The following is a 17,407-nucleotide window of genomic DNA, read 5'->3' as shown; positions in this document are numbered from 1 at the left end:
TAACTAGACATAGTGTATTGAAATCGTTTAGACAGCTCCTGATAATTAAATAAACCAGTTTCACAGGCTGTGAAGCTTACTAGACATATTACCATTTTTTTCATAAACATATCGTAAAGCGACTATTTGAAATGTTTCTTACATACAAACGACGTCAAACACAAATGAACTTCTGTACTTAAAGGCACAATTTAACATGGTAAAATCTCTGTGTCCCTCGCCAACGACACAAATAAAAGGTTCCAAATTGCCCTCCAAGATATAGAATACCCAAAGAGGCTAGCTCGTCCTTTTCTTTGTTCTATCATCTCTCGTCATAATAAGCTTTTATATAGGCCTACCTGGTTATTTTTTGTTATTTGTCTGTGGTTAAACGCCAACATTTTGCATTTATGAGATGGAGGTTTATGTGTGGAAGAAATCCAATTTCTCGGTATAAACCAAGGACTTAGGACAAGCTCGTGATGAACTTTTCCACGTGTTATGTACATATACACATATTTATGGAAGAGAAGCGGTGTTCAACAAAAGTTTCACTGCACAAAAACAGCCACGGGAGCGTCATCAAGCGCTTGTCTTCACCAAGGCCCCAACATCAATGACACGAGCAATGACACGAACAACGACACTGATGACATTTGTGAATCTCACTCGTAGCAATATGCATGTTATGGATGGAAAATACGACATATTTGCAAATTACTCCACTTTCAGTAAAGCAACATTTTCCTTGTGAAATGCACCTTTGGTTTGTCAGTAGCATATTTATCCCATTAGAATTTTATGCTCTGTATTTGCAAGAAGATAGGTTTTGTACAGAATCCCACTCTACCTCTACCTTTTGGCGTCAGTCGCATAGTCACCCACCGAACGTTAAAGCAGAAGACTGTAACGAGTTGCGGATACATGAGACAATGCTTAGATCACAGGCTTTCTCTCGATTATAGAAACAGTGGTCATTTTCTGTAATAGTCTGCTTCTTCCAACTTGTCGCCTATATTCAGCGCTCTGTATAATCTATCGTATTCATTCTCAAAATTTGCCTTTTGTTAGTAAAGAGTAACACCGGAAGCTCTACACAAATAAGTGGAAAATTCTTGAGTATTGTGTTTAGTGCGAATGAAACAATTAAACAAATAAATGACAGTAATTGAGTTTAAGGGCATTTTAAAAAGCACCCATACGCTTGACCGCCATTGTATAAGTGAATCATTCTGGATTGTGGTGTTTAACATTACATAAATAAAAAAATAAACAAATAAGTTACAAAAATAATTAACGGTTACTGATTTTGAGGGCATCTGAAAAAGAATCATGGGACATCCGTGGCCGAGGTGCTTTAGAGTGCCAGCGCCACACAATAGCCTAAAAGCCTCTCACCATTGCGGTCGCTGTGAGTTCAAATCCTGCTAATGCTGGCTCCTTCTCCGGCCGTGCGCGAGAACGCCTACCAGTAGATTGCGGATGGTCCTGGATTTCCCCTGGGCTTGGCCCGATTTCCTCCCATAATACTGACCGCCGTCGTATAAGTGAAATATTCTTATGGCGTAAAACAGTACTCAAAATGAAAGATATATAAAAATAAATATATATAAATAAAAAAGCTTAATTTTGCCTTAAGTGAAGCATTTCTGATTAAGGTGTTAAACAAGAAATAAATAAATGAACAAATAAAAAAAGTAAAAATTATATAAATAAATAACGGTGCCTGGTTTGGGGGTATCTTAAAAGAATCCACCTTGCCTCAATTAACATATTTTTGGGGAGATTTTAAGGCAGAATACAGGTTATGAAATAATGACTTTAGATTTAAAAATAATTTTGTCATAATTCGAGCAAAATTAAACTGTCTGACCGACTCAATATCTCAGAAAGGGACACTGGAAGGTCACGGAAAGGTCCCTGGAAAGAGATGTTTGCGAATAAGAGAAAGGTATCCCTGCTTGACGCTTTATCAAAACAAAATTCGTTCTTCGAAATGAATTATTTAGATGTAGTCATTTCCTTACCTCTGCTTGAAAAGTGGTTCTGAAAAGCAGAAATGTCTATAGCTAGAGCCGTCATCCAGAAGGACCAGAATCCAGCGGAGAACGTCAACGTCCTCATCATGATAGCAGGCTAGTCAGTGTACGCGGTTAGACCCTTCTTCAGAAGACAACAACAGTTGGCCAATACAATATGCGCAAACGCACAAACCTTGATATCTCATACACATCGAACCATTATACATTAACATAGGTTTGAATTCAGGCTATTCAGTGTGCCTGGAACAATCCCTGGCAAGGGAACAGAATGCTAACAGAACCATATTCACACAGACCACGTTTAACTGACCTATTATAGGTACAAATGCTGACCTAGTTCCTTGTCACTCAAGGCCAAATGCTTAGCATTATAATGTAGCATGCTTTCGAAATACCCTGTGCTTTATTAAATACAAACCTTATCACAGCGGACCACTGCTGCACGATTTTCATTAACACTTTAGTTGTATTTGAAACACATGTCTCAAAACTAATCTGATTCAACATTCACAAATAATCCAAACAAGCTAAATCAATCAATCAATAAATGAATTAAAAATAATAATAATATGAACTCAAATCCAAGGAATCACTTCTTCAATTACTCATTCCACAAATAATGCGATCTTACAGTAAGCCGAAAATAAGCGTCATTCAAATAAATTAAATAAATAAATAAATATTATCCCAAATCCCGAAGATTCAAGAAGATACAAGAAATCAATGCTTACACAAAATCAATCCATTAATCATGCGATCAAATATAGTACACCGAAGCTAAGCCTCGATCAGTCGGTGATTGTATAGGCGGAGCGATAAAACAACTCATTCATAACTCAAGAAATTAATTTATTTGTCGTTTGCATTACTGTGGTAAGATTTGCTGGTAAAGATTCCCCTGAGAGGTAGAGAAAACCACACCCCCACATCCCCACTGTAAAAAAATATATGACTTAAGGCCACAGCTTGTAACAATCGGGATGAGCTTAATTGTTCGTGGGGCCTGGGTGGCAACTAGCGTTCGGCGACACTCATGTGAACATTTGTGTAATCTAACATTCGTTGAAGACCACTAATGACGTAAAGATCTGTACGTCACATGTGTGTATGTTTGTCAGCAACTTGCCAAAGGTAGGTGGTTTATGTAGGTATGTATGTACGTATGTTTGGGGTTTAACGTCGTACTTAATTGTTCAGTCATATGACGACGAGGAGTCATATATGTTTGTGTACATCTTCTTGTGCCAGGGCGAGTGCATGCCGCTAAAGTGCTGCCGCCACTGAAGTATCATGCCGAGGACACCAGATATGACACTCCACCCAGTCACATTATACTAATACCCTGCCAAGCAGTCAGGTTTCCTTGCTATAACCTTTCAGTGCTGATCACCAAGCGAGACGGCAAGAAATGCGATTTTCAAAGTCTTTGGTATGACCCGACCCAGGTTTGATCCCGGGGTCCCCCGACTCACGTCGAGGGGTTTATCTAGCGCACTGTGACTGCCATCACGTAAGGTAAACTGTGGCGTTAAAGAGGCTACACCGAATATTTTTGTTGGCAAAAAAATCGATCAAAATGCTATGGTGTTCTTGCTCTTAATTGTAGAATAACGCAAATAATTACAAAATATTAGCCTGGTATGTGCCCGTGTATCTGAAGCTCCTAAAATTTACGAAGCTGGGCGCATAACTTATTCTAACGTCAAAATGATTTTAACATCATATATGGTACCAGTACCAATCCGTTATTTACTGAAAGGCAATAATTGAAACTATTTTAGGTAAATAAACAAGGTAAATAAATTTGATGTTATTAGTCAGTATGGATTTTTTTTTGCAAAAAATCTCCGATATAGCTTTTTCGAACGACAATAAAAGAAACAAATAAATCAAACTATAGACCTTTCTTCTGTGGGAGTTTTACGTATATACGACGGAGTTCACGTCAGTTTTATCTTAGGCAAATATATATATATATATATATATATATATATATATATATATATATATATATATATATATATATATATATATATATTAATTACTTTGTACACAGTCAAAACTGCATCGCAAATAACCGAGTCCGGCAATGAAAGAACTCAAAATTGACTCCACGCTAGACTCTAAAAATTCTCCCCTACTGAACAGAATTGAACTCGTCGGTACTGTTTGCAAGCAGGTACGTACTAAGCTGGGCGTTGGCCAACTAAAGTCACAGCCACCATTCAAACGTGCCATCTAGAATATAGTTTGTTTCAATATCCACATAAAAAAGCCCATCTATTTTTCCCTAGATATTTACTTTCGGACTGCCCTCTAGTCTCTGTGTCAAAACAAAGACGTAAGCAAAAGAGAACCGAGAATTTCTTTTCATGACAGGGCTGGATTTCACCGATAACGAGGCAATGAGCCGTGGTCTTGTACATAAAAGCACCGGCCTTTCAATCACTGGCTCCGGGATCACGAAGTGCTCTCAGACTTAAGTTAAAATTTCACATAGCTTTTAAATCGTTTTTTCAGATGTAACAAAGTCAAAATACTGCTTGACGAGGTAAATTCTGGGGATGTTATTGTACAACAAATTTCAGCTAAAATAGCGAAAAGAAACATGCCAAGTTTAATGATAAATTTTTTTACTTAAGTCCAAGATCGGCCGTGGACAGCGTAATAGTTTTATTTATTTATTTGATTGGTGTTTTACGCCGTACACAAGAATATTTCACTTATACGACTGCGGCCAGCATTATGGTGGGAGGAAACCGGACACAGCCCGGGGGAAACCCACGACCATCCGCAGGTTGCTGGCAGATCTTCCCACTTACGGCCGGAGAGGAAGCCAGCATGAGCTGGACTTGAACTCACAGCGACCGCACAGGTGAGAGGCTCCTGGGTCATTACGCTGCGTTAGCGCGCTAACCGACTGAGCCACGGAACGTGCCATCTGATTGGTCAGTAAACTATAGCTGGCTTCTCGTAGAACCCACTTACGGATTGATATCCGAACTGAAATTCATGGACTCTATATGAAAGATAATTACACTCTTACAAATATAATGTTTCATTTTTAAACACATACAGAATGTGGCCTATTTGCAAATTTATATAGTAGCCGTCAAAGTAAATATACCAGTCATTTGTATACCAGCCGTCAACCAAAATGGACCATCCATGATCTTAGTCCATAAGCTTGGTTTCGACGTCAAGAACCCATTGTCTCGGGTGACGTCATAATTATTTAAAAACCAGTGGTATGCTGGATATTGGGCGAAGTTCAGCGTGTTTTGACGGAGGCCGACACCAGTTACCTAAACTGCTATGGACTTAACTGTAAACCGTGTTACTGACACTGCCATATTTGAAATTGTTTACACGTTTCATTATGACATAACCTTAATAAATGCATTTTATTCTATTTCTTGTGGTATATGAGCTCACGACGGTATGGATTTAGGGACGGATGTTTGGAAATTAAAGCCATGTAGTCTATTCGCAGAGGCAGTAGTGTATGCTGTGTTACTGCGTGGAGTTTGATGGTGCAACCATTGTAAAACAAATTACTCTCCACGCCCATTGTCCAGCATGCAACGTCGTTTTGAACAATTATGACGTCACCCAAGGCAATGAGTTCTCGGTATCTAAACTAAGCTTATGAAGTTTAACATTATGAATTAGAAAATGTATTTTAACCGTATTTTCCTTGTAATAACACGGATGTTCAACATGTCAATGTGTAGAGCTTGTGCTTGTGTTGTTACGGGACACTGGTTAAAGGCAATTTTGGTAGCGAATATGACTGATTTACAGACAGCTGAATATACACGACTCTCCAAAAGAAATAGACTATAGTTTAAAACTTGTCGATAATCAGAATATGTATCTCTGTTGCGTTTCGATTACAACTGTTCATGTTTGCAACATGGCGATCTAAATATCTAAAATATACAGAATTAGACACAGTTATGAAGCGGAGTGCCAGAGACACTCATAAGAAAGTTTGTCAGTGATTTGCTGAAGGTCAGTGTTTTACCCAGGTCACCTCTGTTTCTTCCATCCATAAAATTGGCCGCTATTGTATGAAAGCAAAACTGTTTGGCGTATAACAGCTAATAGATAAATAAATAATTAAGTAAGTAATAAATAAATACTGCACTGACATCTGTAGACATGAAACAAAGTGCAACGATATATGACAAGCAACGAGATCATTTAACAGAGCTTTATTACATCAACTAAATGCGAAATAAATAAACATAAAAAATACATTCAAAATACAAACTTAAATACACTGAAATCACATTTTGGTCGAGTTTGAAATCGTATATGTGAATTTTGATTCGTCCTTCAGATTTGGGGGTAGTTCCGTGAAATATGGCAAGATGTAGTTTCAAGTTACCGCAATACAAGGAAACACAGAACTCCAGAAAGAGGCTACGTCTTAATTCGAGCAGAGCAACTCCACGAATTCTGTAACAGAGAAAAGAAAACAAATTTGACAGTACATGTGTCGTGAATGGTGCTTCTGGAGTTTACCCCACCGTACAAAGGAGCTGAGTTCAGTCCAATGTCGATCATTCGGTATTTTTTCTATATTTTTATTTATCTTGGTAGTGGCTAGAGGCGATTACTTTTCAATCACTAGAACACACGAGGTGTGGGGTTAAACCTGATTTTTGCCTTTGTATGTCGGTAAATATGCTTGGGGTATAACGTCGTACTAACAAGTTTTCAGTCATATGACGACGAAGAGTCATTGGATGTGTGTACATGTACTGTGTCTTCTTGTGGCAGAGCGAGTCAATGCCTCCAAAGTGCTGCCGCCACTGACGTATCATGTGGGAGACACCATACATGGGATCCCACCTAGTCACATTATACTGACCCGGTCAACCAGTCATCTTTCCTTGTTCTAACCTTTCAGAGCTAACTGGCTGGCAATTCGTAGATGAAAATATGAAAACGTGTACACTAAGTTCATGAACACTATTAATTAATTATGCATTGCTTTCTTTTCTGACGGGGCTATATACACGCCTGAACGAGAGTTTCCAGAATCGACGCGTATTTGCGCACTGCATACAGCGCCGCGCATGCGCGTGGTCACCAAAACATGTTGTGTTCAGGCAAACACAACGCTCTGGATATTGCATGGTCCGGGAATCAAGATATGCGTTGTGTGAAGTGCTCAATTGATAGTCCATTCATCTATCAAACGGTAACCACCGCTTACAGTATCTTTGAAATAGGAAATCAACTCGGGAATATTAGGCCTATGCATTACATTTTTATACTCAAATGTTAAGTTGAATCTCTTAGCTAACATTACTTGCATAGCGAAACTATAAAATCATGCTACTGTTTCATAACGTAAGATTTCCCCCAGTATGTTTCCTTTTTCCAGCTTTTGCTTGCTTCTTCTCCGACCAACTAAATGAAACATTTTTGAGTGCCGCGTAAAACACCAATCAAATAAATAAATAAATGGATTTATTAATATATGTTTTAACGCTAAAGTACATGGGACTGGCTGCGAGCAGAACTGTGACTGACAGAGTACACGTGGCTTTTCGAGACTCCCATTCTTAAAACGACTACTTTTCCAAAAGTTGACGGAAATCAAACATCAGTCTAAGGGACATAACTCTTACTTCGACCTATGATTGTGGCGGGTACTGTTACGATAAAGAATTAGAGATTTGTATACTCACAAACTGTGTTCATAACACTGGTAGAAGGCTTAGCCCGCTTTGGAAATACATACGTTATTTATGAACTAACTAGTTAATCAACTTCTGTAAATAACCACAACAAGATTATGCCCAAAATATTTCACTGAGCTGACATAAATGAACTATTTAGAGAACATACTCTTTCAACAGCTCATAGTCGCTTTGTCATCACGTGTATGTTTTAACATCGGCCATTCACTTAAAGGAATGCATAGGTATAAAATAACATTTTTTGCGGGATATTGCAACAATTCTAAACATACTGTACATTGACATTTTATACTGCCATGAAATTCGTAGATTTAGTTACCACAAGTTCGAGTGACATTAAGTACACCCATGGATACTCATGGGTACAATAAAAATATAATCTGTTAATTTTAACAGAAAGTCTGTTGTCTGAGTCAGAGCTACAATTTATCCTGATATTATAACATAATACTTTCTCATATTCAACATAATAGTCTGTTAGTCTCATGGAATATTAATTTTGAACTAATAGAATATTTGTGCTTTAGAGTAAACACTAACCATTGTAGTTTATTTTCCCGTCTTTGTTCTTATCGGCGACTTTAATCATTTCGTCTATCTCCTTTGGCGTCAAACCCTCTTCCCCTAGACGTTTCATAACTTCCGCTAATTCCGCAGAATCAATAAAGTTGCTGTTGTCGCGGTCAAAAATCTTGAATGCCAGTCGCAGTTCTTCTTTTTCTTCCTCTTGAGATTTCAAGCCTTTTACGGAAACGAGTCTCGTGAATTCATTAAAGTCGATGACGCCGTTCTCTGAAAAACCAACAATAACTGGTACGATCAGAAAGCTACAATAATTTGGATGCAACAGTAGCGGTGCACAGTTAATTTACACATCTACCTAGCGTTTACTCGTTGTCCTCAGCATTGAAATCAATCTTACAATATTTCGCCAATTGTTTTGTTCAACGCCGTTCTAAAAATTGTTTCACTTATCCGACCAAGGACAACTTTATGGGTGGAGAAAGCCGGACTGTATGGAGAAAACCACTATCCTCCGGTAGGTAACTTCTTAATATTTGGGAAAAGAATTATGTTTCAGTCTCAAGAACAATTGGACCAGATACATAATGATAGGTATCATCGACTGCAAACGTTTAGGCCAGCTAATACAAAGAAGGAAATTATTGAACTCTCAGTTGATATTGGCTGGTATCGATGAATTTTGTCGATAGTTAAGTATTCGTGATTATCGATAAGTCTTTATCGTCATCGACAAATAATAACACCATAAAATTCAAATGATTTATATCACTGGTTAGCTTATAGGAATATAGTAAGTTATAGGAACAGTATTCGGAGTACTGCCATGTAAGGTTTTAAAAAACGAAGAATTTAAATCAGTTACACAGGCATTTGAACAGTATGAACCGGCAACTTACGCGCGATATCCGCCTTTGGACATTTATCTGACGTGTGACACCCGCCTTTGAAAAGTAGGGATGAACCGGTAACTGAAGTCACGCGTGATGTCCGCGTTTTAACATTTAACTTAGGCATTATGTCCGGCGTGAAAGGCGTGAGCCATTAACTTACGCGTGGTGTCCACGTTTGAAAAGTATATAAAAAACGGTAAGTTATACGTGGTGTTTCCATGTTAACAATATGATTCAGTAATTTACGCGTGATGTCCGTGTTTGAAAAGTATCCGTGAACCGGTATCTTACGTGTGATGTCCGCGTTTGAGTGAGTGAATGCTCGGGGTTTAATGTCGTACTTAACAATTTTTCAGTCATATGACGACGAAGGAATCCTTAGTTCGCGTTTGAACAGCATAAGCCAGTAACATACGCGTGGTGTCCACGTTTGAAAAGTATAAAAACAGTACCTTATGCGTGATATTTCCGTTTTAACAGTATGATTCAGTAATTTACGCGTGATGTCCGCGGTTGAACAGTTTGAACCAGTAACTTACGCGTGAATCCGTGTTTGAACAGAATGTACCAGTAACTCAGGCGTTATCCCCACGCTTGAGCTGCACAAACCAGTAACTTACGTGTGATGTCTGCTTGTTTGATCATTTCCTCCAGGTTCTTGTTGGTAGGATTTTGTCCCAGAGCTCGCAAAACTGTCCCCAGCTCCGTGATGGAAATCACACCATCGCCATTTTTGTCAAACATCTTAAACGCCTCTTTGATTTCTGAAAATCAACAAAGTTTACCGGTGCTGTGCATTTTGGAACGTTAGCTTAATTCGGCGTCACAAGAGGTTTATTTTAATAATTTGATTGGCGTTTTACGCCCTACTCAAGAATATTTCACCTATACGTTGATGGCTGTTATAATATGTTTATAATACACAAATATTGTGTATTTTTAAAATTTTTTTTTTTAAATTTGTCTATTTAATTTACGATTCATGATCGGATGTTTGCACCGTTTTTTCTAACTGCTTCACCTCTCCCAGAGGCAGATTCATCAAGTTTATGAGGAAGTGCATGGAATAAACCACCGCCCTTCGGCAGGTACCTAACAAATCTCCTGACGTAAAGCCACGAGTCTTGGGTTCAATTCTTGGGTTCGAGTCAGTTTCGATTGTGATTTGATTTTGATCCTCGTCTATTGTGAACATAAAGAAACCGAAATTCTCTTCCTGATTTGTATTTCTTGAAATGGGTAAAATCTGAAGTCAAGACACCTAAACTGAAAATGAAGTGTTTTTGTTTTTTGCGCCGTGTTTTCTTCCATACCTTTCTTTTAAGCTAATCACTGTATTTTCTCGACAGTGTTCGATACGATACACAGTTAGTAAGAAATGAATTAACCTGATAATTTGCATAAATGACTTAATGCAATATTTTCCATTGTCAGGCGTGTTTTTGCATACAGGCTTGTGAAAAAAAAAACGTGTCATCAAGTAAATACACCTTCTTTATGGTTTGGGGGCACTTTATCAAAGCTATTTGACTGATTTATACCTCAAGAATATTTATGACAGTGACAATGTTTATGGGTGGTGTTGGAAACTATGGCGGCTGATGGCAGCCGATATCGGCTTATAGCAGCTGCGACCTCAGTGACACCCTGACCTTCATGCCCCCCCATAGTGGCATGGAAGAGAAAAGCGCCGCTGGCGGATACGCGGGATCTCGAAGGTTGTGGTTGAAAATGGACGCTATCAGCCACCATAGGAAACCGCAGTGCCAAAAAAAAATGTTTGAACTAAGGTGTGACTTTCACTTGTAACTTTGTAAAAAAATGCATGTTTGTTTATGTGAAGCACTGCTGCACTCCCTTATCAAAATACCCAGAGCCACGTTTCTATTAGAATCTTAACATACCTGCGATCCTCTCCTTTGAAAGGTCGTTCTGCAAAACATAAAATGTACAAACATTACACAGACTAAAGAGTTTAAATGAGTTCAGCAATTTACTTACGTAAGCTAGACTTTAACTAATGCTGGATTAAAACAGGATTTTGACGAAAGTGTCTCATAATTAAAATAGGCAAAAAATACAAATCATAATATATTTGTGAAATTTAAAAAAATGTTCACTTTATGTGCACACAAATGTGGATGCAAGTTTTAATTTTAATATTGAAATATTAGCAGCCCAAAACAGTGCAGTCTGGGTTCGCACATGGGCCTTCATTGCTGTCAAGAGCTTGCTAGAGGGGGCAAGTCGATGCTTTAACCTTCCACTAGCGCCGCTCTACGTCGATTTTGAATCCGGCTATCCCGCCGTTGTTATGGTTGAATATAACCCATCCATATTCTATTGCTTATTTTGCATATCTTGAAAATTGCATTAATGTCAGAATATCCATTACCAAATTGTAGATAATGTAGTTTTTCGATCGGAGGTACTTTCCTACTATTATGGCTCGACATTTACTTTTTTATTTATTGTTTTTTTTGGTGTTTTACACCGTATTGAAGAATATATGAGGCCGGCCAGCGAGGTACTTTCCTACTCTTATGGCTTGACTTTGTTTAGATTTACTTTTTTATTTATTGTTTTTTTTTTTTGGTGTTTTATACCTTATTGAAGAATATATGACGCCGGCCAGCATTATGGTGGGAGGAAACCGGACAGAGCCCGCGGGAAACCCAAGATCATCCGCAGGTTGCCGTAAAAACCATCCCACGTACGGCGGGAGAGACCTCGTATAGAAATGTAGCGGTCGTTAACAGATCATGAGACGATGTAAAGTGCTACACCCGTTTATAAGGTGCTACATCCGGGTATGAAGTGCTACTCATCTTACCTTTGCGGACATTTTGTTTCTTGTTGCCGGATTTGATGGTACCGTCCTTCAAGCTATACCCGTGTGTTTGGATCTGCAGAAGAAAGAGAACCGTTATAAAGTGGTCGTTAACATACTACGGTCTATTTATAGAAGTATATATGGCGCCCTATTGTTCACGTGTAGTTGTTCATGAATTTTTCAGCAGCATAATCTACTTGTTCAAGCCATATGTGAACATAAAAGCCTGTTAAAAGCATGTCTCAATCGTACTGAAATTTACCTAAATGATTCGAACACAGCTGGCACAAAATGCAATTTGCCGTCTTGTAGCGATGGTTCTCCGTTTATCCTAAGAACAGAGTCGACGATGTTAGGTATTATTGTCTTTTTTTATCCACAAAGCTGTGGTAGACCGAGAAGTCCCTGATAGAGTTTAAACACACCGCTAAAATATGTATGCAATTACCCTCTAGGAGTGATCAATATTAAATGACACTGGATATTATATGCCCTTGTCCATGAGCCAACTTGAGGCTCGTATAAGTTAGAACGAGATTACGTGTATGTTACGCTACTGATTGGCCGACGAAAAGCTGAGGTATAGCGTGATTTAGGACCACGAATGATGGCCTCGATTTTCGAAAGCCCTTGTTGCTATAAGCAGAGCCCACTTCAGAACCGTTAGAAAATTTATGAAATACTTCAGCCGTGTGCACGGTAATTAAGGTGGTCATTAAAATGTCAGCAATAAAGTCTGAGACCAAGAAAGCATCGAATAGTGGAAGAAAATTGTCGGTATTTAGGTTGCAAATCCTATATCCGCTTGCCTTGCCTAATGTTCATTAGAACGTGAAATGAAGACCATTTCCTGCCCACCATTATGGTGAGCATACTTGGAAAGGTTCGTCAGTAATAAAGCAAAGAAGCAACGGCAGTGTCATAACTGGCAAATGAGAGTGAGTGAGTGAGTGAAAGTTTTAACGTCGTTTTCAACAATATTTCAGTTTTATCGCGACAATAAAACGTCAAGTAGTCGATCTACTACGGATAATTCATTTACTAGTCAGTCAAAAAAGGACATCAGAAGTCACATAACAAACACAGACGGTAGTTTAAAATCGCAGCATTCCGGCCATACCAGTGGTAGAGAGAAAATCAAAAATAGTATCACTTTCTACAGAATTGAAAAGTTTTGCAAGAGAGCTCACGTGAGGAATCTCGTGCAGGAGCAAAGTCGCCAGAGTCAAGCAATAGGGTTTTACTCTGACTGTTCATGTTACTGCTTAGGTACTAGCAAATCAAAACCCCCAACAGCACCATGGCTAAAGCAGAAGTAGGGACCTGACGTCAGACAAAACAAAGCGTTAACTGGTTGCGGCCGATCGACCTCTGACCAACAAGGTCGAGGGTTCGAATCTACCTTTCGCTTGTTTGGCTGGATCTTTAAGTCAGGGACTATGTCAGATGCCTGGCAAAGAATGCTGGGTTGCTTTGAGCACTGAAGTGGTTTCATTTAAATATTTATGAAAATGACGCCAAAGCCCATATAAAAAATACATGCAGATAAATAAAACATAAATAAATAAAAGAGCCAATGAAGAAAGAGGGAACATAAGGAGTGCATTTGACTTCTTCGTGCCGTGTATGAGCAAAACAAATGATGATTAAAGCTACTCACAAGTCATAACCTAGATTTAGTAATTTATTTATTTGGCTGATTTTGTACACCATACTCAAGAATGTTTCACTTACACGACCTTGGAAAAAGACCGAACAGAGCCCGGTGAAAATCTACGACCATCTCATCCTAATTGTTACAGTTGACTGACTATTCCACATGACAAACGATACTAATTCAATGGAAACAGAGACAGCATCACCGAGTTGTATCGATTAAAGGCTTCTTGCGATTATATAACGGTAAAATTAAATGTGTTGTCAACTGAATCCTCCTGGTTAAAATGTTATGCTTGGAAACCACACACATATCCGGGCTTCACCCGGGAGGGTGATTTGACAAGAGCGGAACGACACTATCACGGTCTATTAGGTGAGGGTCCAGGTGCCGCTACTGCTGCCGGCGCGATACGATTCAAGAGAGGTAATTCTGTAAAACACGTTGTCTTCCACCGAGAACAATATGGAATGGTTCAAATAACAGAACATGTCTAAATGGGCCTATATACTATTTAGTAAATTGGTACGAGAGTGAAATATTGGACCATATGTAGGCTACAGCAAATATCTGTGGAATGAATGTTAATAGCTACGTAAGAAATATAGGCTAAAATATTTTTTCGTCGGCTTGAGCGGAACATTTTTGCCTCCCAGCCTACGCCTCTGGAAAGGGACAATGTGTACAAACCGAAGCATTGTCAAAATTTGCCCAGGTTACTGTTGTATGTGCTTTAAGTGCTGTCTTTATTCTTTCAGCAGACAACAGCGAGCATTGATCTGCCGGTACATATTATAGCTGCCAAAGACTCATTCATGCCGTACAGCTTGAACACTGGTCAAAGGAAACGCGAGTTTCTAACCAAACAAATAATGAAAGGCCTATCATGTGCAACAACAGAACTCGCGCGGAGAGACAGCAGGTCGCGAATTCCCATGCGCGAATGCATATGAATGTATCTGGGTAGAAAGTAGGTGGTGGAATCGCCATTTCCGGTTCAGAGACCACAATTTCCGTAATATAAAAATTTCAGAAGAATAAAACGTGTGTTATAGATGTGTAGATGCGTACAAATGACACACAATGCACAAGTTTCTGCTGAATATCAAATTTACTTCCTTAACTACAAAACATAGTTTTATAATTTTATAATTTCTGTTCTTAAAGCATAATTCCAATAGGAAAAAAAAATGAAATATTTCATTTTTGCGTCTTTTTCAACTAATCACTGTCAGGATATTCTATGCGTAAAATCTGAATATATAATTTAATGAAAGGTGTCTTGCAGGAACCTACGGATGGTCGTGGGTTTGCCCTGGGCTCTGCCGGGTTTCCACCCACCATAATGCTGGCCGCCATTGTATAACTTACATATTGTTGAGTACGGCATAAAACACCAATCAAATAAATAACTAATGAAAGGTTTTGAATAAACTGTGCAATATCTTACATAAGTATTAATAAAATGAAAATCAGTGTTTCTAAATTTTTGCTATATTATTTATATACGGTTCATAATAAGGATTTTTGTTTTTGTTGTGTATATGAATCAAAAAAAATATTTATTTATTTATTTATTTATATGATTGGTGTTTTACGCCGTACTCAAGAATATTTCACTTATATTCTTAGCGGTCTGATCCGGTCAGCATTAAGGTGGGAGGGAACCGAACACAGCCCGGGGTAAACCGACAACAATCGCCAGGTTGGTGCTTGACCTTCCCAAGTAACGGCCGTCAATGAAAATACGTTCAATATATGTTAAATGATGCACATACCAGAAAAATTAATCAACCGCATTAAAAAAATATTTTATATATTTCACTCTTTTTTTCACTTTTTCACTTTGTGACTCACAAGGGAGTCTTAGAATTACACTTACTGATAACTTCCACCCTTAGTAATATTGTACACTTCGCGTACCTGTTATGATATACCAGTGTGCACGTTAACACGGCGGTATATCAGTACTATTGATTACATGTAATTATTTATTTATTAACTAATTTATTTTTTTTTTTTTAATTAGGCATTAACTGGGAAGCTCAAGAATTTTGTTATGGGTGGAAGAAACCGGGGTACTCGGGAGTAAACTACCGGCAGTCGCCAGATACCTCACACACAAATAAATGTACAATTATCACCAACAAATAGCTGAATTAGCCCAACTGACCACTAATAAGTACTACATTATTTCATTTCCCCAAATATTTCCCCTGGCGACCAGTCTTTCTTGGCATATGCGCGATTGATTTATACGTAGTGACATTATTGCATGTGATCCTCGGTTTGGATCTAGGGCACATACTCTCTATGTACTTGCCATATAGCAGTATATACCTCGGGCCAAGTCGATCAATTTCTGAAGCCATCGTATGACTTATGTTTACAGTTCAGGCCTTAGGATTAGTGTATACTGATGTAGGTAATGTGAATCAATTCCTTACCACGGTTCGATTTATGTAGACGTATGTGCAGTGTATCGAAGGTCGATCTGTAGGCCTAAATCATGTGTCTTAATGTCTTCTACTGGCTACGTTCGTGGCTGAGTAACGTAGCTAATGCTATAGCAGTAACACAGCTGACCCACATACACCTTGTGGACTGACTGCACGTGTTAATAAGCTTATGTCGTACCTGGCTTGTTGGGGATGTTGGGAATCTGTAAGCATCTCACCCTAAGACACACTCTTCACATGTCAGTACTATTTTCCTGTGGTCATGCCGGTGTGTAAGATATGCACTGCTGGTTATCCCGCGGGTCTAGTGGCTGACAGGGTTTTGCCGTTGTGGAAAGATGTACAATCTTGCAGGTTACCTGTGACCCTGTTGCCGGGAACAAATGAACACTTGCTCCGATGTGTACTCAGAAGGTCTGTAGGCTGCTTACACTGTACGAAATCTTCTGTCTGGATCGCTGTCCCTGCACTCTAGGGATCGTGTTTTGGTGACTGACTTACTACAGTCAAGGCTGTATATCCAGCAACAATCAGTCCCCGATGACTTACGCCGCTGTCAAAGCGTACTGGTTCGCGCAGTAGCCAAGCGCTTGGCCAGACAATGCGCGTGCTCAGCAGGTCAACATTGCGACAGGCGGAATCCCCGAACGTGTCTCATCACGCTCAGGGTCCTGTTCACCGATCGATATGCAATAGTGTCCTCGAGATTCGGTGCTTGACAAACCGCCGCTAAAAAAGACCCAATTCATTTTGGTCATTAATTACTCCAGGGCATCCGACAGAAGTGAAATAAACAAAAACACGTAAATACGTACAAGTAAGTTTTTGTGTTACACATTCAAGGCTAGATTATGAGCTTTGATAAATGAAAGTAATGGCCGTTACTAACAATCGTGAAAAATCGCCTCGCCCTTGGCCAGTGAGGTCGTAAGTTCGAATCCAGCTTTCGCTGGTTCGGCCAGAAAGCTCTTCAGGTAGTTTTGTGATAACTTTGTCTGCAATTCTGTGTCCTTCTATATCTTCGAGTTAAAAACAATTGAAATAAACGAAAAGTGCATAGATTACAGAGACGGGCCAAGCACTATCTATTGTTCTGTATTATCAAGTAGTCGAATAAAGGGATTACTGACTAAGCTGTGGTTTCATGTCTGGTTGATTGTTCTATTTCTAAGTGAAATATCATTCTTTAGTACAACACCAATCGTCAATAAATAAAAACAGTAAACAAAAAAAACAAAAAAAAAAAAGAAAGAAAAGAAAAGAAAAAAAGAGATAAAACAAAAATACCGCAACAAGTAATTA

General features: G+C 38.8%; 1 protein-coding gene across 1 annotated transcript; it reads right to left on the bottom strand.

Annotated features, from left to right (window-relative positions):
- Nucleotides 1-6,232: 6,232 nt before the first annotated feature.
- Nucleotides 6,233-16,634, bottom strand: LOC135463870 (calmodulin-A-like). The gene is made up of 6 exons (XM_064741326.1): nucleotides 16,284-16,634; nucleotides 11,990-12,062; nucleotides 11,061-11,088; nucleotides 9,777-9,920; nucleotides 8,282-8,533; nucleotides 6,233-6,488 (listed from the first exon to the last, which is right to left on the bottom strand). Exons 2-6 carry the CDS (start codon nucleotides 11,999-12,001, stop codon nucleotides 6,460-6,462), a joined length of 465 nt encoding a protein of 154 aa, XP_064597396.1. The 5' UTR covers nucleotides 12,002-12,062; nucleotides 16,284-16,634; the 3' UTR covers nucleotides 6,233-6,459.
- Between the last annotated feature and the right edge of the window lie 773 nt (nucleotides 16,635-17,407).

Source organism: Liolophura sinensis, chromosome 3 (assembly GCF_032854445.1).
Source record: "Liolophura sinensis isolate JHLJ2023 chromosome 3, CUHK_Ljap_v2, whole genome shotgun sequence".
NCBI classification, from domain to species: domain Eukaryota; kingdom Metazoa; phylum Mollusca; class Polyplacophora; order Chitonida; family Chitonidae; genus Liolophura; species Liolophura sinensis.
Note: the sequence above shows the minus strand (reverse complement) of the source record. Positions and strands in the feature narration are given on the sequence as shown.